The sequence below is a fragment of the Nicotiana attenuata genome, unplaced genomic scaffold (genome assembly GCF_001879085.1).
Source record: "Nicotiana attenuata strain UT unplaced genomic scaffold, NIATTr2, whole genome shotgun sequence".
Classification (NCBI taxonomy): Eukaryota; Viridiplantae; Streptophyta; class Magnoliopsida; order Solanales; family Solanaceae; genus Nicotiana; species Nicotiana attenuata.
The window spans coordinates 377,596-402,458 of NW_017670395.1; the positions used below are offsets into that span (position 1 = coordinate 377,596).

Genomic DNA, 24,863 nt, shown 5'->3' on the forward strand with positions numbered 1-24,863 from the left:
TTCATATGAAACCAATTCTATTCGAATTGTTTCTTCAGACTTAAGATCCTCATATATATATATATATATATATATATATATATTTAGCGCTATCATAGATGTCGTCGACAAACATTTTATATCAGTTTCAATATTTTTTCATAAAGACATAACATAGAGATCTCTTCATTCATATTTTCAGGTACCTGAATCTCTCTTGAGATTTTATGAAGTGTTATGTCATGTGATCTTCTAGATCACTTGCCTCCTTTATTATGATCATTTTGATCATTTGCTCATCTTCTTTATCAAGAAGTTTATTTGAAACCGATTTGTCTATATGCTTTAAGCGTACTATAGACTTTGTCCTTCTAGGACTTATTCTAATAGGAGCATTTGCAATGAGAATATAGTTACTTTCTTTGGGTCAGCAAATGCGTCTGGCATGCTTTGCAATAAATTGCACATGAATTATCCTTTTATGAACTTCAAGTTCATATTATTTTATTCGAGGATCTAGATGTACAAATGATAATTCATTCCACGTAACTTTTTCTCAACTGTTTATCATGTCTCCCCCTCATGTTAGAAAAACTAACTTGTTTCCTCAACTTTGAGAACCCATCTTTGTGCGTTATGGTGTTAATCAAAATATACACCGCACATCAATAATAATAAGATGGAATTATTTGGTTCCTGACCCTGAACCACTTGTGAGGGGAGAAAATAATATACTTTCGTATATAACGTATATCAAACTGATATAGATAACTTTGTTCTCATAAGCAATTGTTTAGCTATTAAGTGGAGGCACTCAATAAATCATTTTGCTAAACCAACTGTGATGTAAACCAACTTATCAAGATGAACTTCTTGAATAGAAAATCTGGAAATTATGCTCGAAATTAAATTATTGAGCAAGTTACCTCGCAAAACACCATGTTGCGGGTTATTAATAATCGCACATGTAACCATCTCATAGATGCATCTTATGTGGTATACATGGCAGGTGAATGGGCCCATATTCACCTTTGATATTTCCAGCATTCATGGGATTCAATCCCAATTTTAGTTGGTCTATTAATTAATGAGAACAAGCAATATAAGAGAATTCGTAAAGAACTTTCTAGTTCTTTAATATTTACCCATGTGAATTCTCTTTTATTTTTGCACATCATACTTAAATTGATATGGGTAAACCAATTATGCCAACTGAATAAATTATCAATATTGATAAACTTCAGATTTACACCATGATGTGTGCAATTATGAATAAACTCCAAGTTTATTATGATATGGGTTTTTATATCAATAAATATCCACTTCATTGTGGTATTCTTTTGTTTATGTAGAACAAATTGGAGAATAAAGCGGGTAGCTTTTCACATACATATTACCCCGCTACAAGTTGTAGTAATAGAAGATATTAAATTTTTTCTTTATTTATAGTCACAATATAATCAACCGCTTTCGCGTATACTTTGGAAACTGAATAAGTTTCTTTGAGATTTACTACGACACAATACCTTATTGGTAATTAATTGTGTTTCTCCAAAATAGTATAATTGGCTCTTGCAGAGTTCTCAATTAATTTTGTAGTACCACATATTCATCAACACCCATATGGTGAATATCTCTTTTAAAGAGAAAGTTATACCATTATGGTTATGGTCAAAATTATATGCAAGATCTGTTTCTTGCATTACCGTTATTCTTTAATAATCACATTACCAAAATATTTTGGCGTACAATAGGTACGTGACCAATGACCATTCATGCGATAATAATGATATTGTTTTCTTATATCATCTCAAACCTCCTTTTAGAGGTGAGTGTGGTATATTCACTACCACTAGCACATTCATATTCTTTCAAGAATAAATATGTATTCATAAATCAGATGTTTTCACATTCACATCATGAATGGACCATAATCATCTATATGTGCTTTATAAAATATCATGTCAAATCGATGACAAATATTACTTTCACAGAGTGAAGGATTATTTTGAGAATCCTTATTATTCACATTATCACAATGATGACGATTATAATTTCGTCTAATACCACGTCTACATCCATTGATACCTTCACGGTTAATAATTTTGTCTTCTTTCAGACTTATCACATACTGCTATCACATTCTCTTAAGGGAATGAGAATGGACCAAATTCAATGGGACGGGTTTTCAATTCTTTGCCCACAATCATACATGAATTTGATCATGGCAAGGCATAGAAATTTTACCACTTCAGGTGGTTATAATTTCTTACAAATTCCATTAGAGTTATAATCAAATTTTGTTGTCTTTGCTTGTATTTAAAATCAAAGTATAGAATAAAAGAGAAAAATACGGTAAAATACTTACCTTAAATCCAGAATTTAATCACAAAGGAAGTTCATGGAACAATTGACAATCATTATGCTCAATCTCAAAGTTTTTACTCAATTGGTTAGAGTCTCGTGCTGATAACGTGTTATGAAACAATAATAGAAGAAGAAGAATGTTGCAGAGAAAAGTAGGGAGAGAGAATTCTTATTGATTTGGGATGAATTACAATGGAATAGAACCCTCTATTTATAGGGAGATGGTGACTTAGCCACCAAGTAATAAACCCTAGAATCTCTCTAAATATAGACATTCACCATAAATACAATTCTATTTATAACACACAATATTAATTTTTGGTAACTAGTGCGATATTTGATTTGCATCACAAAACTTAGTTAGCTCCATTAATAATCAAGATAATTTTTATGGGAATATATATATATATATATATTATTTTATGCAAGAAAGAATATATGATATATAAGTATATGAGAAATACATGAATAAGAGCATTTACAGAAAAAAATTACTAGACTCAGGTTATTTATTGGATCAGAAAAACCTGGTTTTATAAATCAAGTAACCATGTGGTTACGTTCTTTTGTAATGGGATCAAAGCATTTTTGATGTTAGAGAACCAGTAGTTCCGAAGACATCACCATGTGTCTAACGTCAGAATAATCATTGTAATATGGTGATTCATTTAAAATTGACAATTGTTGCACCATCACAATTCATGTACATTGACGATTCCTACATTATTATTCGCGGTTCAAACAATCCTTATAATATTGCTTACTGTATATTAATTCATACATTAGAATCTCCGCATAACTAACCTATAAGTTAAATGACACTCAATGCGAAAAATTAAGTTGCTTATTCTCGGCTATTTGTTTGACCAATTTGAAACATTGTAATACAACTCATGCCAAGGGATGTTAGACCTTCAACCTTGAATAGGTAGATACAGGCATACAACAAATTCTTGATTGCTAAATGCTTGTGCGTAGTGATCAACCTAAAAATAACATGTCTCTCCTTCATCAAATGCTTGGTGCTACAAATCCCATTGGCAAATCTAAGAAACCTCAACTGCTTTTATGTCAGCTGAAAAGAAGCATCTAATGATGAAAGGATGATATTTTACAGTCTTAACTGCAAAGTGAAAGCCGGTCTTAATGGTCATCATTGCATAGTCCGCGTTGATGTTTGAATTTTAGGCGGTTGTGTTAGTCTTTATGACAGAGTGTCTTCCTATTTTCCAGCTTTGCGCATGTGCAACGATAGGTAGCAGCCTTTTCTAATAAGGCTTCCTTCTCATAAGAAAGGGCCAGGCAATGACATCTCCTTTTTGGATGAAGACTGCACCAATCTCCTTTCTATTTTCCAGAAGCATCCTGAGGGCCAACACTGTGGTTACAACAGCTTCAGAGATTCAAAAGCTTGGTTGGCTCCACTGAGAGCTATCCTTCTTCAATAGATTGGTTTGAGATCTAACAAGATCATGCCCATTTATGAAAGGCCTATAATAGTCAACTAACTGGGCATGGCAATGGGGCGAGGCAAGGCTTGGAAAGGTTTAGTGCTAAGGGTGGGGGAAGCTCTTAGCAAAGCAATGAATGCCAACGCATTTGTCCGAAGACATTAGTCATTTAAAGTATGTACTTCAATGTTTCACAAGTTAAAGAACATTTTCACATAGGAACTTATATTCAAAGACCCTCCGTTGGGATCTCTGGCGCTGTCAAAAAGCCTAACTCTTAATTCTTCTAGGACCATTTCGGAATTCCTTCCGAAGCCTTCAAATTATCTTTATGGGTAGTGTCATTGCACCAATTCATATGATCCCCTTTTGCTGGCTTTGCACCTGCCATCACATTTGTGGTAAGACTCGTTATTATCAATTCTACAAAGCCCCTATTTCATTCAATAAGCAAATCGCTTTGCAGAGAGTACTTAGGGCATTTGGAAGTACTTTTACAGTGTTTCATAAATACCCGAAAGCACTTACTACAAACAAACTTTATGGCCAAAACATTCAGTTTTACATGTTTTGGTAATCAAGTGCTTTTATATCTTGACCACCAAAACTAACAGTTAACTTTGTTTTGTTTCTTTCTAATGCATCTATGAAAACTCACTGCCACACACAAGTACTTTAACCAACTAGCATGAGATAATCAAATCTGAAACTCATCAACCATTTCTACAATTCATATAGAATGTTGGAAGAGATCTCTTACGTCTGATCAAGAAAAGAAGCTTCTTCTGAATTGGACTTGGGAACCATTGATGCTTCCCAATCGTTTTACACCAGTTGCCCATCTCTCCATGTCCTCTTTCACTTCCCATATCTTGCTTTCTGTTTCCCAGTCCCATATTCTCTTGATGGTTGAGAATAAACCTCTGTCGCACGTTGTGTTCATACCTGAATGCTATATGATAAATTCACCAGAAACAAGACAAAGAAGATCAGAAGCTAGCTCAATCAACCAGCAGACTTGCTTGAAGAACATGCCTTTGGAGTTGTCAACACTAGACGTGAGTATTAATTCCTGGGCCAATTTGATAAGCTTAAATGTTTAAATGCTTTTCTCAGGGTGCCTAATGGAGTAAAAATGATCATGAAAACAAACTCAATAAATGGATGTAACCTGGAAAATGATCTTGTTTTGAGAAACGAAGGTCAATGGAACTGAATAACTTTGATGTTATATGGATTTGGCAAAGCTGCTTCTTCTCATTGAGTTTTGGAAAGGGAAAACACACCGGCTCAAAATTTCAGATCAGAAATGAAATGAGACTGGGATTAAAAAAAACTGTATTTACCACTTGAGAGGAAGCCGATATAACCAACAACCCATCTGAATGATCTGGGCTTCCAGAATTCAGTATGAGAGGTTGTTTTACTGCAATGCCTGCCATGTCGACATCAAGAAATCCAAATTCCACCATCCTTTTCAGCACTCTAGCTTGGAAGGTCTTTCCTCTGAGGATATCACAGCAAGGTTTTATATTTTCAGACAAGAAATAAAATGCAGAAGTACCCCATAAAAACACCAGAAGAAGCTATGTCACGCCAAGGAAAAGTAAGTAACAAGTTCACTGAGCTACAAAACCTGCTAGAGTCCCTGAACGGCGACCGGAGTTCTGGGGCTGGTATCATTGCTGCAAGCATAGCACATTCCCCCAAGCTAAGAAGAGATATATGCTTCCCAAAATAAAATTTGGACGCAGATTGAATACCATAAATGCCATGTCCCCAATATATCTGGTTTGTCACAGGCTCTGTTAAATTTTCACGAACAATAAGGAAAAACAAAATAGCTTACAGGACATGTCATGGAGGGACAAACATGATATTTTTATCCATTTGATAATATCGTTGGAATATCATTTAGTCGATGTATTTACCAACAAAGGTCATTTTGCATTCCTCAGTTTTATCTCATCCGAAGCAACAACCGGACCGTAAACGAATTAAGCAAAAATAAACAAATCTGAAGAAAGAAAAAAAGAAAAATGCATTTATTTTCCAGTACTTGAAGTAATTTATGAATGAAGTTGAGATAGCAACGATTGAAGATGTACTTGACCTTACACAAATAAGCACTCAAGATTTCCATTTTTGAGATTGTTCCCTCTAGTGCTAAAGCCAGAATCATCTCAACAATTTTCCTCAAGAATGTGCGTTCATTCTTCAAGAATGAGTTTTTGACAAGCTGCCACAGGTAAGAAGTTTACAATGAATAAACAGAAATACACGACTTATTTGAAAAAGAGTCTAATAGCACACACAAAAAGTCACACCCTTGCCTTGCCAATAAATAGAACTAAATAGCAGGTAAATAATGAGAATTACGAACATTTTACTGTGGTAGACAACATCATTTTCTAAGTGGAGAAGCAGAAACTTAACATTGATTATCAATATATATTTAAAATATCAGGCATAATGATGTGAGAGGCAAACAAAAAATAAATTTTATGCCATAGTGAAACTTTCAATATGTTCTCCAGGATGCACTCATCAGACTGGTGCTTAATACCACGTTTTAGCCTGTTCTAAGACCAAAAAGGAAATTATAGTTTGGAGAAGAAAACGAGTAGAAATGGGAATTGCTAATGTTTAGTATATTTTAGTAACGGAGGCATTTCAAGAAGTTGAAAACAGCAAGTAGAAAAAATAGAAGAAAGAAAAAAAAAAAAAAAGAGGAATTCAAGTGGGTAGACAAGACAGAGGTAATTGCCACATAAAGGAAACTAGTAATGGTGCAAAGGTGATCTGGACAAACTGAACTTAAACTCGGAATCTTGACTTAATAATAAAGGCTGAAGTAGAAAAGGAAAAGCTGGCAGCCGCCTGAACCTTAAAAAGGCATTATAGTTGGCCAGATCTTTAGGTTGAAATTTCAGCAAGGTGTTGTCACATATTAGTGAGCATAAGCAATCATGTTAAATCACGGATGCTGTAAAGTTGATTCCTTTGGCTGGTAAAGTTGGACTTCCTACAAGTGCAACAGATGAGATTCAGATAGGACCAGTCCAGAAGGATAGTACACTTTGTGTTTAATGAGAAAGAAAAAGAGAAGTGCTCTTTTTGCAACAAATCTAGGGGAAGCTGCTAGCAGCACTAATCGCCATTTTGTCCTCATTTAGTTAAGAGATGAAATTAATGGTTTCTTCTAATCGCCAGGTATTTTCGACGTATAAATGAAGTATAACAAATAGTTCAACATAAAGCAAGATCTTTTTCCTTTCTACTGGGGTTGGAGGGTGGGTGTAAGGGAAAAGGGATGGTCATAGTGGAGGTGTCCGGATGAAACATACATTTCTACGTTGAATGAGGTATGCATGAAAAGGTGCTAGCTATTTTCCAATGAAGAAATCAGAATATCATGAACGTGATGCTCATCCAACCTTGCTCTAGATCACTACTAAAAATAAAAGACTACTATTGAAGACCCTCGAAGCTGATATAGAATTCGAAGTCTCATTCGAACGACTGTCAAGTTGTAGATGTTCCACAATGAAATCTCCTGTTGCTTCTTTTTGACCTAACATACTCTGCAAGTCTAACATACCTCAATCAAAACCAAGTTATTCTTATTTTTGAGTACTTAACATAGCCCAGACATAGCATCCTCCATGTCGTTTTGAATAGTTCTGCCACTAAAACATCTTTGCTTTTAGGATAAGCAGTATTATTTTACTTCTAGTTTGTTTCGTTTTCTTTTGCCCCTTTTGGGTGGAAGGAACAAAACCTAATATCTGATCCGATATAGAGATTAGATACTGCCTTGTGCCATTTACCAGACACAGACATCAAACACATTTGCTGTATCTGAACAAGCTTGAACCAAGAGTTAAGAATGGAATGCATTCCCTTTTGGGTAAAAATTCAATATTCATGTTTCTTCAAGAGTAACCTAATATACATTTGGACACAATTTACAGATTATCTGCACTCCACTTCTATAAAATCAAGTAGCACCAGCTAGACTCTATCTTGGACCCGAGATCTGTTGGGAGGAAATATAAGAGAAGCAAGCATTAGAGATGCTCCTAGAGGTTGTATGAGAAGTATTTGCTTGCGGATATAACATGACATCAATCTGGCCACCAGCTTCTTCCATGGTTGATGCCTCAGCAAAACGTCGCCCGTAGAAACGTAAAAAGTTAAGAGATTCCATTCTTGGCTCAGTTGGTGGTATCTCGCCTTCCAACATGCCTACCACACTAACCATAGTTGGCCTGAGAGCTGGCTCCTCATGGACACAGCACAATGCAACCCGCACGAACTTCTCGATATCTCCACTACTGACCCGCCCTTCAAGTTTTGGGTCGGCAAGTTCAAGGTGCCTTCCTTGCTCGTGCATCTCTAATGCAAATAAAGGGAAATACACAAGTCCCTGTGCAGATGAAGATGATGAGTGATCTCCAGTGGCAGTATCATCAAGGCTGTGACTTTGTGTTCTTTTAGAACAGTTTTTCCTTCCACTTACAATTTCAAGGAGTACCATTCCAAAGCTGTAAACATCAGTTTTTTCTGAGATTGCAGAACTTGTGAGCCATTCAGGAGCAAGGTAGCCACGAGTCCCCCTCATTGTTGTGAATAGACTGGACTGTTCACGATTCAGAAGCTTGGAGAGGCCAAAATCAGATATTTTTGCCTGAAAGTTATCATGCAAGAGAATGTTCTCTGGCTTTACATCACAGTGGACGATCTTTTGTTCACAGCCACTATGCAAGTATGCAAGTCCGCGGGCAGAACCAAGAGCTATCTCAACCCGTTCTTGCCATTCCAGGACAGGTCCATTACCAAAAAGAGTGCGATCAAGCGACCCACGGTTCATATATTCATAAACCAATAGGCGTTGTCTCTCTTGAGCACAGAAACCTTTCAACTTGACCAAGTTTATATGGTGAATACTACCAATTATTGCAATCTCAGTACAAAAATCTCTCTGTCCTTGAATGCCCAAATTTATTATCTTTTTTACTGCAACAAGAGTTTTGTCAGGGAGCACACCCTTATATACAGCACCAAAGCCTCCTGCCCCAATCTGAATCTTGAAATTATCAGTAGCAGCCTCAAGCTCTTTGTACTCGAACCTTACAGGTAATCCTGGGATGGAGAAGGCATCTAGGTCCTCTGAAGAAGGAGAATTAGGTCGGCTTATTTTTGATTTTATCTTCCCGAATTGTTGGGGTCGTGATCTTCTCCACAATATGAAACCCAGTGCCATCAGGAGGAAGACTCCAGTGAAAGGTAAGAGCACTGTTGCAACTAAAGGAAAGCTTACAGTTCTCTGATCAAAATTATTATTATCCCCAAAGGTTGTTGAAGCTCCAACCAAGATCTTAACAAATCCCAACAGATTATTATTACTTGTCCTTGCCATAATTGACCCTAATTCTTCTTCAAGTTTGTAACAAGAACCAGATGAGTTTGCATAGAATATCCCCAAGCATGAACAGTCTACTGAGCAGAGATTTTGACACATGGATAGATTTACCCCATACCTGAAGGGCATGGTAAAATCAGTACTGAAGTAGTCCATACCGAAGCCAAGTCTTATGTATGACGCAGAGGAAGAATTTGATGGACTGCTATAGTTGGTGGAATTGCAAGAAACTGGCAAAGAATAAGAACTGTCAGTAGGCACACAGCTGGTTGAATTATGTGATCTAAGATTGAAATTAGCAGGACAGGAACATATAGGATTATCTGATAACACATCGGAGGTGCATATACCAAGCCCTCCACAAACATAAGGTACTCGACACCCATCTACTGGCGCAACAAAATCCTGTTTAATGTCAGCGCCAACAAAACTACTAATGATAAACTGGCCTGAATCATCCAACTTGGCAAAATGAAAAGTGGATTTTAACAAGTTCACCATTATCACAACTACAGAACCATTTTGACCAAAAAGATACAGACCTGTCTGATTGACAGCCATGTATTCCACTTCATTATTTGAATTAGTATAAGATTTGGTCTCCATGGACAACTTCCAGTATGTCAGACCTTGCCACTGTAAAATAGCATCAGAAGCAGTCAAAGAAAGCCTGTAATGACCCTTTGACAAGCCATCACCTGACATTGCACTAGAAAGCATCATGCCAACAGGCAACTTCTGTCCAATAACAATTGTATCTGTCGGATGATTAAAGCTTTCCCAAAGTGTCCCGTTAAACTGATCAAGAAGAAGGAGATTTCCAGCCTCAGTTAGCTGCATCGCGTATACTGCTGACTTTGCTGGTGGAGTTGACCATTTAAAGCTGCCATCTTTTTCAGTAATGTTGATACCATTCTTAGTCAACCTCATAACTCCTGAATTTGAAACAGGTGAATCACCATTTGCTGACCAGATAATGGTATTGGATTCCACATGGATAACACACAAATAAAAATTAACTTGTTCAGAACCGGGATTGAAGATAGCAGCTTTGAACGTTCCATTGCGAGAAAACAAGAAACTTCCAGTGCTATCAATAAATTGGAGATTGGAAGCAGTAAAGTTGGGATAGACAAATTCTGTCAAGGTAAATCCAAAGACAGGACTAATGGACAAAGATACAATGAGAAAGAATAAGATGGACTCCATATAGAGTAATGATGAAAGAAAGAACAAAAACAGCTTGGCTGGAAATTGTATAGATGCGGCTGGAATTGGTCTACTATTACTTTATGCATTTGCTTTTTCATACTTCCCTCTATTGTTTAAAGTTGACTACTGAATTAACTCTGTTTACACCAGCTTGATAATGATTGGTGACCAAGTTGAGATATGTGTCACATTAGGTGATAGCAACAACTGAGGATGTAAAATATAACATTGCAGCGTCTATCTGGCATGATCGCCTGAATATATGGTTATAAATAGTAAGTATATTGAACATTCATGAACCATGACCTCATAAAATATTTTCTAAAGCCATTATTCAAACAAAAGGCATCATTTACTTTGAATTCTATATTCAGTTGAGGTGACACTACCCATTATTTAATTAATTAAAAAGAGTAGTGGTTTTCCTAGAACTATAAAGAAAGAAGACAAAGTGCAACATGTAATTCTTCTTACCGAAGACCACTTGTAATAGCAATGGAGTTATGGTTCAATCTTTATTTTACTGGAGATAGTTGAGTTGACAGCAACTGTTACCTAAATTAAGTCTTTAATGACACCCATCATACACCTTTCCCACTGACAGCCGATTTCTTGTCTAAAATATCCTACCATACACAGAGATCATCCTACTTCTACAATTTAGCATGTCAAGCATTAAAAACACCCCACTAAAATATCTAATCCAAAATGAGAGAGTCATCCACATGATAAAAGTAAATTTAAAAAAGAAAGAAAGGAAAGTTACACAGCTAAATTAATTTTCCAGCTTTAACTATCCTAGCCATAATCCCAATATAAAATAAGTAAAGTAGAAAGCAGAGGCTGAAGTGCTCAAATAGCTTCTTTTGGGGCCACTGTTTATACTTTGTCACTGTTTTAAAATATTTTGCAAATATAACCTGTACGCTACACAATCAGAAGAGTGGGAAATATACGTTACCACTTGGTCTAATTTGGTCATACATTTCTTATAGTTTTCCGGCATTGGGCCTAAAGTTCCCAGTGAACTTGAGTGATTTAGATCATAGGTGAAAGTGAAACCCTCCGAATTGGTTAAAAACTTCTTCTACAACTTCTCAGTGAACCTGGGTTAAAACTTAAAACTTATATGCTTATGAAGGGGAGGTCATAATTTGCTAAGGTTTTAAAAAATGGGACACTCAGTTAGTCAGTTATATTTTTGGCGTTAAAGAAATGACATAAGTCAACGCCCAAAAGTGATTCATGTGTGGGCTTTGAGCCTGCTGATCTGTGGCCCAGCTATCTTGGCCCGGTTGTTTAAACCCGAAAAGTACACAAAGTTATTTAAAGGATTCGTTGAGGCATAACAACAAACAACCTATCCGCGTACTTGAGTACCTGTTGGGTAATTGTGCTGCCACCACCAAGAGACGAGAGCGACAAAACAGCACGAGCAACGCCAACGGGATCGACCCCAAAATGGTGAAAGAAGCGTCTGTCCTCGTAGGCAACCACAGCTTCTATCAAATGCTGAGGACAACTACTCATCACCTCTAACTCAGCTCGTTTAGAGAAAGCAATGAGTCGGGTCCATCTTTGAGGAAACTGAGGAACAAGAATTGTTGAAACGATGCGAAGGGAAAGAAGTGCAAATGAAAACGTTAAAAGAATGACAACCTTTGTCACAAAAGAATGGGTGTTGTCGAAGAAGTCGTGAGCTGCATGTGAACGTTGCGAGAAGCAAAGTTGGAAATGTGAGTTATGGTTGTGAAGAGAGATTTTGGGGAAGAAATGAGGAAAGTGGATGGAGGAGAAATGGATTAATGGGTTGATTTTCTTGAAGCCTATACTTAAGTGAGGATTAGCTGTGAATGTTTGGTTGCGTTCTGGAATCAATTTGAAAAAGGTCAATGAAGCCATTTGCTGAAGGAGATTCAAAGTGTCATTTCACCAATTAAAGCAACTCTATAATAACGGCGAACTAAGAATTAGGAAGACCTGAATACGATTTTCCCCATTTCCGTCCGTCAATATTACCCAATCAAGTAAGGGTGTGTTTCGCCCTTGCAAAATGTTTTCCTGCGGCCCGTTTGGCCATAAAAAATGATGGAATACCTTATTTATTTTAAATAAATACCATTTAAAAAAATTATATTTCATAACTACCTTTTAATTTTTATAGTCAAATATCTATTTATGGTCACCTCCTATCCTTAAGCCATAAAATACCTTTGTATTATTTTTCTCTCTTATTCTTTCAGATTTTTCTCCGCCCTCTCTCTCTCAACTCCAGTCTTTCTCCATAAAAATTTATCTTGTTTTAACGAATCAGATCTCATGGCCTACTGAGGAAGATAAGTAGTCTGTAGTAGTCTTGAGACGGACGCGTTGACAAAAGGACAATCAAATTGTTTCTATTCAAGCCATAAATCCATAAATCCTCTTTCTCTCGTTTCTAAATATATTATGGCTTGTTTTAACGAATCAGATCTCATGGCCTACTTCGGATACCAGCTTGGCAGAAGGACGCGTTGACATATTGTTTTTTTTAATTTATGCTCGTCGGAGCCGGCGACGGAGATTCATCTCCATTGTCTCGCGAAATTTTCATTGTCAGTGGGATGGGGCTCTGAATCAATGTCGAAATCAAGCCCTAGAGAGAAAGATCCACCCCATTCTGATGGCCGTACTTTGCCATGAAATTTGGACATAGCCACTGCAACTCTTGCCTCTCGCCACCTCCATTGCTGCTTTTCTTCATCTACCAAATTCGCAATTACTAACAAAAGAAGACAATCTACTATTGAAAATAAGGAATTTCTTTCGTTTTTGCACCAAATTTTGAGATTTTCGAGTCAGAATCGCGACCCTCTTGACGAGACGACATTAGGGTTGTTCTTGAACAAAGACGACGGAGTTTGGGGCTGAGCAACTTGAAGAGTCTGTACCTTTTTTTCGTTGTATTTCAATGTATCTCGTTGTATTCTATGTATTTTATTGTATTCATCGTCTTTTTTTCCATTGTATTTCAATGTATCCCGTTGTATTCCATGTATTTCATTGTATTCGCTGTCTCGCTATATTTCATGAATGTATTAATATGTTTTTTTTAAATATATAGTTTATGTATTCAAATGTATCTGCAGTATGTATTCATACGTTTTTGCACTATAGATGACCTGCTATACTTCATGTATTCAATGTATTTTTATGTATTTAACTGTATTCAATGTAATTATGTAATTTCTCTGAAGATTGCTATATTTTTGGGGTGTTTTTAGATTGAGAATCTTTTTTATAAGTGGAAATACAAATTTTGTGTGTTAGAATTGAGTTTGAGTTATATTAGGAGTATATTATGTTAATTGATTCACTTTCCGTTTAAAAATAGCTGAATAGACCATGAATTGCGTAATTACGTTACTGTATTCACAAATACATATCGTAAATACAGTCGAATACAATAGTCTGTCTAGCTGTAATCCCCTATTTCACGTCGTGAATACAGTCGAATACAATAATCTGTCTAGCTGTAATCCCCTGTTTCACGCCGAGAAATGATACTGTGTTCATGAATACAGTAGCTTAAATACATCGAATACACTCTAAAAAACCTGAAAACATAACTATAGGAAGTAATATAGTAAATGGTGGCTACAACTACTTAATAACCACTAAACAATAGTTGTTTTGTGAAAATTTATCTTTTTTTCGAAATTTTTTTCACCTTTTCTCAGAATCAGTGTTTGGCCATGAAATTTCAAATTTCACTTAAAGTTGAATTTCAAAATTTATAAAACTCCAAAAAACTACTTTTCAAAATTTTCGCTTCAAACCACTCACAAAAATTCAAAAATAGCTTCAAATTGTATTCATGTCCAAACACAACTCTAATTTTCAAATATCATTTTCAACTTGAATATATTCTTTTACTTTTTTTCAAAATTTCACAATTTTTATGTCCAAATGCCCATCTAGAAAATGAGTGGTTTTATTACTTATATTCTAATGTTTGATTAGTAAGTAGAAACTATTTTCGAAAAATATTTTTTAGTGTTTGGTTAGTGAGTAGAAAATAATTTTTGGTAAATATCTAATTTCGGCAAACAATATGGGAGACGAATGGGTAGGAGGGGAACAGGGGATGGGGGTAGGGTGGGGTAGGGTTGGGTGGGGATGTTGTGGGTTGGGTGGAGGGTAGGGGTGGGGGTTGGTTGGATGGAAGGTGGGGGTGGGTGGGTTGGTGAGGGGAGGAGTAGAGTGAGAAAGGTTGAAAACGAGTTTTTAAAATGTTTTTCCTCCCTGAACCCTGAACCCTCATCTTATGAGGGAAAAAATAAAATTGGAGAAAAATGAGTTCATGAGAAAAAAGTTTTCCAAAAGTATTTAGCCAATGGGTCAAAATGGTGCTAGTTTTTCTTGTGGGGGGGGGGGGGGGTGGGTCTTTTTCGGTAGATTATGCAGACTGCATACCAGTTATGTGGATTGCAGACCCGTTGCGAAAATGGTCCAGCCACTTGGGAAATCTTTAGAAGGAGAATCTGTGGTCTAATGTGCGATCACATAACAGAAGTGGGAACCGCAAAATTGCCAAAGATCTAGCCAGTTCAATTCAAAAGTTGAGAGGATCATTTCGCGGTCCCTTTTGGCGGATCACAGAAGCGATATGCACTCCTTTTCGCGATTGCGAATCTGTTTCTAGGGACATTTTTGAATTTTTTTATCTGACAATATTTTTAATATAAGGCTGGAAGGGCATTTTAGGAGGGGATTTTCATCTATTTTGAGAGAGAGATAAGGGGGAGCACTAACACTTCTACATATCAAGACCTTAACTCGATTCTTGGAGTTCATAGATGCAATTTACAAGGTCTTCTACTATCAAGGTAAGATTCCATCCCAAGATCTCATGCAATCTTCAATAATGAAGATGTCAGATGAGAATCGAATATTGGAGCTTATGGGATGGTGATTAGAAGCCACAAGCTCCCAATCTTGAGTTTGGGTACAGTGGAGAGTAAGGAGAAGGTGTTGTTTGACGTAATTATTGGGTAGGTGCAATTTGGATGACCATGCATGTGCAGTTAAAGGTCACATACTACCCAAAGACGATTTGGGGATGAAGAAACACCATTATTAAAGGTGATAAAGGGCTATGTCCTATAGGTGTTTGATATAATGCCTCAAAGACTTAAAAGCATAGAAACCCTCATTAATGTTGGTTTAGTTGAACTTTTGTGATGTAGATTGAAGTATTACAAGTAGTGGAACATAGTAGGACTCCTAAGGAAGCTTGATTAAGGTATGTTTGGCTAAACCCTTCCCATAGAATTGGATTCCATGAACTCCTTATAAACTCCAAGTATAGTTTGTTCAAGTTTCTAGTCCTTTTGTTTTGAATTACCTCAAATGTTTGAATCACCAAAAGCTTATGAACTCGATTTATATTACACTTTACATCTTTATGCTCTCCTCTTTGAAAACTGTCACGACCCAAAATCCTACCAAGTCGTGATGACACCTAACCCAATCCGCTAGGTAAGTAAAATTGTATAACTTACTATCATAATGATAAAATCATCAATATTACTGTGAAAGAATTCAATACAACTATCCCAAGAACTGGTAATACAAGTCATGAACCACTAAGATTAGATTTACAATGCGGTTATAAAGAATATTTACTACATTTGTTTGAAGTTTACATAAACAGAAATAAAATCCTAAATTACCATGAACAAAAGGTAGCATGAATCTAGTATGCTTGTACGTCTCCAATGCAAGGCTTCGTCTTCCACAACTACTCATCTCCATAATCTGCACGTAAAGTGTAGAAGTGTAGTATGAGTACAACCGACCCTATGTACTCAGTAAGTATCTTGGCTAACCTCAGAGAAGTAATGACGAGGTTTATAAGTCAAAAGATACTCACTTAGGAGAACATGTGCATCTCAATAACATGTATAATATAGAGAAAATATTCCAAAAAGACAATTACAGAATAAAGAATATCAGTGATAAAGGTGCACAACTGGGATAGGGTAATAAATAAATTCTAACAATTCGACATTTTCAACAAATACAACTTGCACCAACCCCGCTCATGAAGAGGTATGCACCATATAATGTGTATGTTCAATCCTCATACATGACTGTAAACCTGTGCTCAATATGATCTGATTCCGTATCAATTGCCAAATAACCCGTTAAAGAGACTCATCCAAGAATCAAATATATCTATGGATGATGACAACTTCCTTATCATGTCAATCTGATACACGACCGATAACTCGACAAGACATGAGATATCAACTCCATATAGGTAAATCCATCTTGACAACCAAATCATCAAATAATAACATAGGCATAAATTAGAATGTTAGATACAACACAAAATCATTTAGAAATACATGACAAACATAAAGGATTTATATGCATTTTCAAGAATGTCACCCTCGTATTTCACATTTTATCACAATAACAATATCCACCCTTATCGATCCATACCCCGGCACAATAGTAACATCCACCCTTATCGCTCTGCACTCGACACAATAACAATATCCACCCTTATTGCTTCGCACCAGAATAACAATATCCACCCTTATCACTCCGCACCCAATACAATAATAATATCCACCCTTATCGCTTTGCACCCGACACAATAACAATATCCACCCTTATCACACTGCATATGACAAAATAACAATATCCACTCCTATCGCGTCGTACCCTGACACAATAATAATATTCACCCTTATTGCTCCGTACCCTGACACAGTAACAATATCAATCATAATCGGACGATAAAAAATCTCATGCCAACACCTAACCAATCCGCCCAACGTGTCGACATGTGCCATAATAACAACAATGTAATAAGCCACATCGTCAAAGACATATGCTCATAATTTATTAACAAAGTGCACAAGGACATAGAAATAAATAAATGGGAGGGTTAAACATATAAAGCATGACTACGGCTAAATTAACTAAGAAATTATTCTACAAATGTCCAACTCGGCCAATTTAGGAAATGGTAATCCTCAAATATGATCTCTACCATGAAAAGGGATGAACTCCCATAGTCATACAAAGGATCGCACATACACAGAGAGTACTCGTTCAATTCAAGGCAAAACACGAGAGCAACGAGAATGGGTGTGTGTTCATAACATACATGCGACTACTTCCGAGGAAGTATAGCATCACTCTCAAGATTAGTTCATCAAGTTCAAACTAAGGCATCAATAACCTTAACATTAGCTCTAGCATGGGTTATTATGCTCACATAGTCAATTAGTTGAATAATATATATAATCAAGTAGAACACACAACCAACAAGATATAGAGTAATCTAATATCCACCCCGAGCATGAATACCCATGGAACATGTATATACGCTCATCACCTCATACATACATCACCCCCGGATATAGAAAATAATATCAATTATTAGAAAAGGCTCAACCAAAGCTAGACAAGACACTTACTAAAACAAACGAAAGTATTACTCTAAAAATGCCTTCCCATGCGAATCGACACCCAAACTGCCCAAATTTAGCTAAAAATAACTCAATAACACCAAATAAAGCCATAGGAATCAAACCCAAATTATAAAGGTCGAATCTTTAATCAAATACTCAAAGTCAATCAAAAAAGTCAACCTGGGCCACACCCTGGAACTCGACATGACTAACCAATCCGAGCAGCCATTTGAATACGAGTCCAAATATATAAGTTTCATCCAAAACCAACTCCATATCGGAGTTCAAACCTCTATTTTTTACTTTTGAAAAGTTTTGCCAAAACCCCCAATTTCTCTCTTAGATTTACCAATCAAATGTCAAAATCAAATATAGAATCATGAATAATAATCAAATCCGAGTCAAGAACACTTACCCAATCCAAGTGAGTGAAAATTGCCTCAAAAATCGCCTCCATCCAATCTACCAATCTCAAAATAATGAAATATGAATAACATCGAATTTTAACATGTTATCAAGCAATATCGCACCTATGACTGAGATACCCGCTTCTGTGAAACCGCATATGCGGCCAAAACCTCGCTTCTACGAGCTGCCTCACCTCAGCCACCAATCGTTTATCCGGCAAAGTTTGCGCTCATGCGCATACATACCCGCTCCTGCGGACGCGCAGATGCACGAATAATCCGCATTTCTGGACTTTCCATACCAGCTTTCCTCGAGATGTGACCACCCCAGTGCATCTGTGACCTCGTACCTGCGCAAAAATCATTGCAGGTGTGCGACACCAGTACCAGGCCTGCCAAAACACTCCCAAATGGCCCAAAGCTAACTTGAAACACATCTGAAGGCCCCGGGACCCCGTCTAATCCTACTAATAAGTCCAAATACATTATCCAAACTTATCCAAAAGCTCGAACACCAAAACTCATCATGCAACCTTCCAATTCAAGAACTTCAGATATTCACAAACTAAGCGTTTGATCCATACCAAATCAACTCGGAACAAAACCAAACTTTGCGCACAAATTTGAAATGACAAAACGGACCCATTTTAAGTCCCGGAATAACAATCAAAACCCGTTAGCCACAAAGTCAAGTCATGGTCAAACTTATGAAATTTCTAAACCTTCAAATTGCCAACTTTCAAAAAAAAACCATATTATCCTAGGAACCTCCAAATACAAATCCTAATATATCTCTAAGTCCAAGATCACTATACAAACATATTGGAACCATCAAAATATGAATCTGAGGTTGTTTATTCACAAGTCAAATATTGGTCAATTCTTCCAACTTAAGGCTTCTAAATTGAGAATTACTCTTCTTAATCAATCCCGAATTTCTCGCCAATCAAAACCAACTATTCACGCAAGTCGAAATAAATCATATGAAGCTACCCAAGACCTCAATCCATCAAATGGAATGCCAATGATCAAAACGATCGATAGGGTTGTTACATTCTCCCCCACTTAAACACATGTTCGTCCCCGAACGTGCCAAGAGTCGTTCCAAAGCCATCAAATCACTATATAAACTCACCATACACTTACCTATGGGTGATCTTACGTTACCTCAATCTATATAAGCCTGTCAACATAACCTAACTGAAGATGTTTTCTTGAACCTTAATCCATAAACCTTAGAACCCAATCTCCAACACCCGAATTTTTTTGTAAGACCCAATTCTCACATCTATACACTTTATAAGTCTAAAAAAGTTGCATCAAGCCATAACCATATTCCAAGATATAATCACATAATATACTACTGCAACAACCCGGCCGGTCGTTTTTGGAATTTTTGCCCCGATCCCCTATTGACTGCTTCCCCTAAGTCCATTTCTGCTATTTTTGTTTGCCGGGACGTTCGGTGTTGGGTTTTCGGAGAGTTTTGGGACACATAGTCCCTAAAGGAGAGCTTAAGTGTTGGAAAATGGTCCATAGTCAGAACAGTATGAAGACAGCCTCGGAATGAAAATCCGATGGTCCCGTTAGCTCTGTTAGGTGATTTCGGGGTTAGGAGCGTGTTCGGAATGTGTTTTGGAGGTCCGTAGCTAATTTAGGCTTGAAATGCCGAAGTTTGAATTTTTGAAGTTTTCGGTCCGATAGTGAGATTTTGATCCGAGGTTAGGAATGGAATTCCGGAAGTTGCAGTAGCTCCGTCATGTCATTTGGGATGTGTGTGCAAAATTTCAGGTCATTCGGACGCGTTTTGGTTAGGTTTTTGATCGAAAGCGTGTTTTGTGAGAATTTGAAGTTCTTAGGCTTGAATCATTGATTAATTTGAGTTTCCGGCATTGTTTTAGGTGGTTTAAGGATTGGTACAAGTTTGAATAAGGTATTAGGTGTTATTGATGCTTTTGGTTGAGGTCCCGGGGGCCTCGGGATGATTTCGGATGGTTAACGGAAAGATTTTTAAAGTTGAGGGATTGCTGCTTTTGCTGCTTCTGATATTTTCGCATCTGCGGTTTGGGGACCGCAGATGCGGCTAGGTGTACCGCAGATGCGGATTTTTGGGTGGCTTCCAGGTTTCGCAGATGCGGAAGTATAACCGCAGAAGCGGTTTCGCATCTGCGGAAGAAGGACCGCAGATGCGACTCCTGACCCTTTTAATGAAGCCGCAGATGCGGCAGATGTTCCGCAGAAGCGGGACCACAGGTGCTGTCCCTTGACCGCAGATGCGGAATTCACTGGCCAGAAATAATGAGTTCGAGGGTTTAGTTTCAAAGTTAGAAAAATTGAATTGGAGCTCGGGAGAGGGCGATTTTGAGAGAGATTTGAAGAGGAGATCATTGGGTAACGGTTCTTTAACCCTTTCTAGTTATATTTCATCAATCTTTAGTTAATCTCATCATCTAATTTCGGATTTTGAATGGAAAATGGGTAAAAACTTCATAGACCTAATTATTGAGATTTGAGTGGGTTTTTGACCTCCGATTTGAGAGATTTTTATATGGTTAGACTCGTGAGAGTACGAGGGTTCTGAAAATGTTAAATTCATCCGATTCCGAGACATTGGCATGAGGGGCGTTTTGGTCATTTTACATAATTTCGCGTATTAGCTTAGAATTTGATTGTAGAATCAGTTACTTAAAGTATTATTTACATCATGAAATTGAATTGAATAGATTTGGGCCATTTGGAGTCTAGTACTCGTGGCAAGAACGTGGTTTCTAGTTGATTTTGAGCCGGTTCGAGGTAAGTGGCTTGTCTATCCTTGTGTGGGGGACCTTCCCCTTAGGTTTGATATATTGGTAATTGAAATGCCTTGTACGTGACGTGACGAGTGCGTACTTGTGCAAATTGTTGGAAATCGGGCTTTTCTTTAAGTACTTATTAGTATGTTCTTCTCCTGCTTTTATTACTTGTACTATTAAGCCTATTGTTAGCTTAGGAAAGCATGTCTAAGTGATTTAATTGCTTTAATTGTTCAATCTGTTTACCTGAACCCGGTGCAGTATGCTAGGCTAGAATTATTGGTTGCCTTAATATGAAATTTCCCTTCTCTGAATATTTTCTTGCTGCTGTAGTATATTTATATTGGGACTACGGATGTGGGACTCCGGTAGCTCCCCCCTTGTCTGTTTACTTTGGGACTACTGGTTAGATTCCCGGTAGATCCCCCTGCACAGTTATGGAACTACGGGAATGCACTCGGTAGATTCCCCCAGTACTGGGTATTTATATTTGGGAACTACGGATCGGGATTCTGGTAGATCCCCCGCGCATTGATAGTTGGACTACGGGACGGGATCCCGGGAGATCCATCGGACATATATATGATGGACTACGGGACGGTATCCCGGGAGATCCACTAGATAGTTGTAATTGGGACTACAGGACGGTATCCTGGAAGGTGCCCCGATCTTTACCTCTGTGTTGAGCTGTATTTCTTTCCGTGGTTTGTTGTCTATGTTCTAGTTGTTGTTCTTTCAATTCTATGTTATTTCTTATTGTTGCACTTATTTATACTATTTTTATTTCACACTGTTAACCCTTATATTTTATTTAACCTCAGTAGGGCCTTGACCTTCCTCGTCACTACCCGACCGAGGTTAGGCTTGGCACTTACTGAGTACCGTTGTGGTGTACTCATGCCCATTCTGCGCATGTTTTTCATGTGCAGATCCAGGTACTTTCGCTCAGTCTTATCATCCTTAAGGCGAGGCGCTTCTGTAGAGACTTCAAGGTATATCTGTCGCGTCCACAGACCGAGGAGTCCCTTTCTATTCTCGCTTTTATGTATTAGCCCTTCTGTATTTCTTTTCTTTGATTAGACAAACCTGGAGTTAGACCTTGTTAGATATTCAAAGGCTTGTGGTTTCATGAGATTCCGCGTTGTACTTGGTTTGAGAATGTTGTGTTGTATATGCCGAGTGGCATTATAACTATTGCTTCCATTCAGTTATTTTGTTTTTGATTATTCCTTCCGGAAGTTTAGTTTATTTTTCTGCACTTGTTAGGCTTACCTAGTCGTAGAGACTAGGTGCCGTCACGACAGTTCACGGAGGGCGAACTGGGGTCGTGACAAGTTGGTATCAGAGCTCTAGATTCATAGGAGTCATGGATCACAAGCCGGTTTATTAGAGTCTCGCTGATCGGTACGGAGACGTCTGTACTTATCTACGAGAGGCTATGTAATTGTTAGGTAAAATTTCACTTCATTTGAGTTCCTTGTCGTGCGAGATTTTTGATATCCTAATTCTAAACTTCTGTCTTTCTATTCTCTCAAGATGGTGAGGACACGTGCTACTCGAGATGGCCAGGCACCCGCGCCCCCTACTGGAGCCGTCAGAGGCCGGGGCCGGGGTAGAGGCTGAGGACGCGCTCGTGGTGCAGCCAGAGCACCCGCGCGAGCTGCCGCCGAGGTAGCACCGGCTGTACCAGCCGGAGTCCAGACACCGGATACGTCTGCCACTACTACTCTAGCACTCCAGGAGACTTTCGCACAGTTTATGAGCATGTACACCACTTTGGCTCAAGCAGGGTTGCTTCCCCTTGCTGCAGCCACATCCCGGGCTGGGGGAGGAGCGCAAACTCCCGCCGCCCGCACTCCTGAGAAGCGATTGCATGTTGAGCAGGCCCCAGAGGTTATACCTGCGCCACCTGCAGTACTAGTTCAGCCCGAGGATAGGGCAGCGGCTTCAGAGGATGAGCAGCGGAGACTTGAGAGGTTCAAGAAATATGATCCTCCGGTATTTAGTAGGTTAGCATCAGAGGATGCCTTGGGATTTCTGGAGGAGTGCTACCGTATTCTCCGCACTATGGGAATATCAGGATCGAGCGGGGTTTCCTTCACTACTTTTCAGCTTCGAGGAGCTGCCTATCAGTGGTGGCGTGCTTACGAGTTAGACAGTCCGGATGAGGCAGCTTCCCTAACTTGGACTCAGTTTTCATATATGTTCCTGAGAGAGTATGTTCCTCAAAGCCTCAGGGACGCATGGCGCGCAGAGTTTGAGCAATTGCGCCAGGGTACTATGACTGTCTCAGAGTATGCTGTCCATTTCACCAGCTTGGCTAGACATGCACCAGCCTTGGTTTCTATTGTTCGCGAGAGGGTTCGCCGGTTTATTGAGGGGCTTATTCCCAGCATCAGGTCTAGCATGGCTTGCGAGTTGGAGATTAATATTCATTATCGGTAGGTGGTGAGCATTGCTAGGAGGATTAAGGGTATGCATGCTAGGGACAGAGAGGAGAGGGAGGCCAAGAGGTCTCGAGAGTCGGGCTATTATTCTAGTGCCCGTTCCCCAGCTGCAGGTCGTCATGGTAGGGGTGATATGGGTTGCCCCGTTCATTCATCTCTTCCAGCAGACAGTGGTATTCCAACTCCACCTAGGCCTCAGGAGCCTTATTATGCACCTCTAGTCTCTAGTGCGCCTCCTACACGGGGTATTTCCAGTGGTCAGTCCAGCAAACCTGGCCCGAGCCAGTCACAGCCGCCACGTCCTCCCAGAGCTTGTTTTGAGTGTGGTGACACACGCCATATGGTGAGGGATTGCCCCAGACTCAGGAGGGGTGCACCTCCGTAAACTTCTCAGCCACAGCGTGCGCCGCAGAGTTTCCAGGCTATGATTCCAGCACCAGTTACTACCCTTCCTACCCGTACTGAGGCCGCCGCCTCCGATTCTGTCATCACAGGTACTATCTTGGTTTGTCACGGAGATGCATCGGTTCTATTCGATCCAGACTCCACCTACTCTTATGTGTCTTCTTATTGTGCTCCATATTTGGGGGTACCTCGGGATTCTTTGAGTTCCCCAGTTTATGTTTCTACTCCTGTGGGAGATTATGTTGTTTTGGACCGCGTTTACCGGTCATTTTTGGTTATTCTTAGTGGTTTTGAGACCAGAGCCGACTTATTGTTGCTCAGCATGGTTGATTTTGATATTATCTTGGGCATGGACTGGTTGTCGCCCCATTACGCTATTCTTGATTGTCACGCCAAAACCGTGACACTGGCCATGCCAGGTGTACCACGTATTGAGTGGAGAGGTGATTTAAGTCACACTCCCAGTAGATTTATTTCTTTCCATAAGGCTCAGCGTGTGGTTGAGAAGGAGTGCGACGTGTATCCAGCTTATGTGACAGATGTCAGTATTGATACCCCTACAGTTGATTCAGACCAGTTTTGATATTGCCTACTGGTTCGGGATCTTATACTATCTATTGTGATGCCTCGAGAGTTGGCCTTAGAGCGGTATTGATGCAGGACGGTAGGGTGATTGCCTACGCATCCAGACAGTTGAAGATACATGAGAAGAATTATCCTATCCATGATCTTGAGTTAGCTGCCATTGTTCATGCCTTGAAGATTTGGCGTCATTACTTGTACGGCGTGCCTTGTGAGATATATACTGATCACCGGAGTTTGCAGCATCTATTCAAGCAGAAGGATCTTAATTTGCGCCAGAGGAGATGGCTAGAGTTGCTAAAGGATTATGACATCACTATCTTGTAT

At 38.7% G+C, this 24,863-nt stretch overlaps 2 protein-coding genes across 6 annotated transcripts; both read right to left on the minus strand.

Moving 5' to 3' along the window:
- Positions 1-3,903: 3,903 nt before the first annotated feature.
- LOC109238821 (penicillin-binding protein 1A-like) lies at positions 3,904-12,514 on the minus strand. Of its 4 annotated transcripts, none has more exons than XM_019405304.1 (6): positions 12,094-12,514; positions 11,815-12,021; positions 5,911-6,036; positions 5,434-5,585; positions 5,144-5,303; positions 3,904-4,749 (listed from the first exon to the last, which is right to left on the minus strand). In XM_019405304.1, exons 1-6 carry the CDS (start codon positions 12,334-12,336, stop codon positions 4,564-4,566), a joined length of 1,074 nt encoding a protein of 357 aa, XP_019260849.1. In that variant the 5' UTR covers positions 12,337-12,514; the 3' UTR covers positions 3,904-4,563. The 4 variants fall into 4 exon arrangements, 3 of the variants coding, with proteins under 3 accessions (XP_019260849.1, XP_019260848.1, XP_019260847.1); XM_019405303.1 differs by having other exon boundaries at positions 3,904-4,181; positions 4,558-4,749; positions 11,815-12,514; XM_019405302.1 differs by having other exon boundaries at positions 11,815-12,514.
- LOC109238820 (G-type lectin S-receptor-like serine/threonine-protein kinase At5g35370) lies at positions 7,669-11,368 on the minus strand. Of its 2 annotated transcripts, XM_019405301.1 has the most exons (2): positions 9,765-11,368; positions 7,669-9,452 (listed from the first exon to the last, which is right to left on the minus strand). In XM_019405301.1, the coding sequence occupies exons 1-2, from the start codon at positions 10,429-10,431 to the stop codon at positions 7,819-7,821; spliced, it is 2,301 nt and encodes a 766-aa protein (XP_019260846.1). In that variant the 5' UTR covers positions 10,432-11,368; the 3' UTR covers positions 7,669-7,818. The 2 variants fall into 2 exon arrangements, with proteins under 2 accessions (XP_019260846.1, XP_019260845.1); XM_019405300.1 differs by having other exon boundaries at positions 7,669-11,368.
- Positions 12,515-24,863: the final 12,349 nt, after the last annotated feature.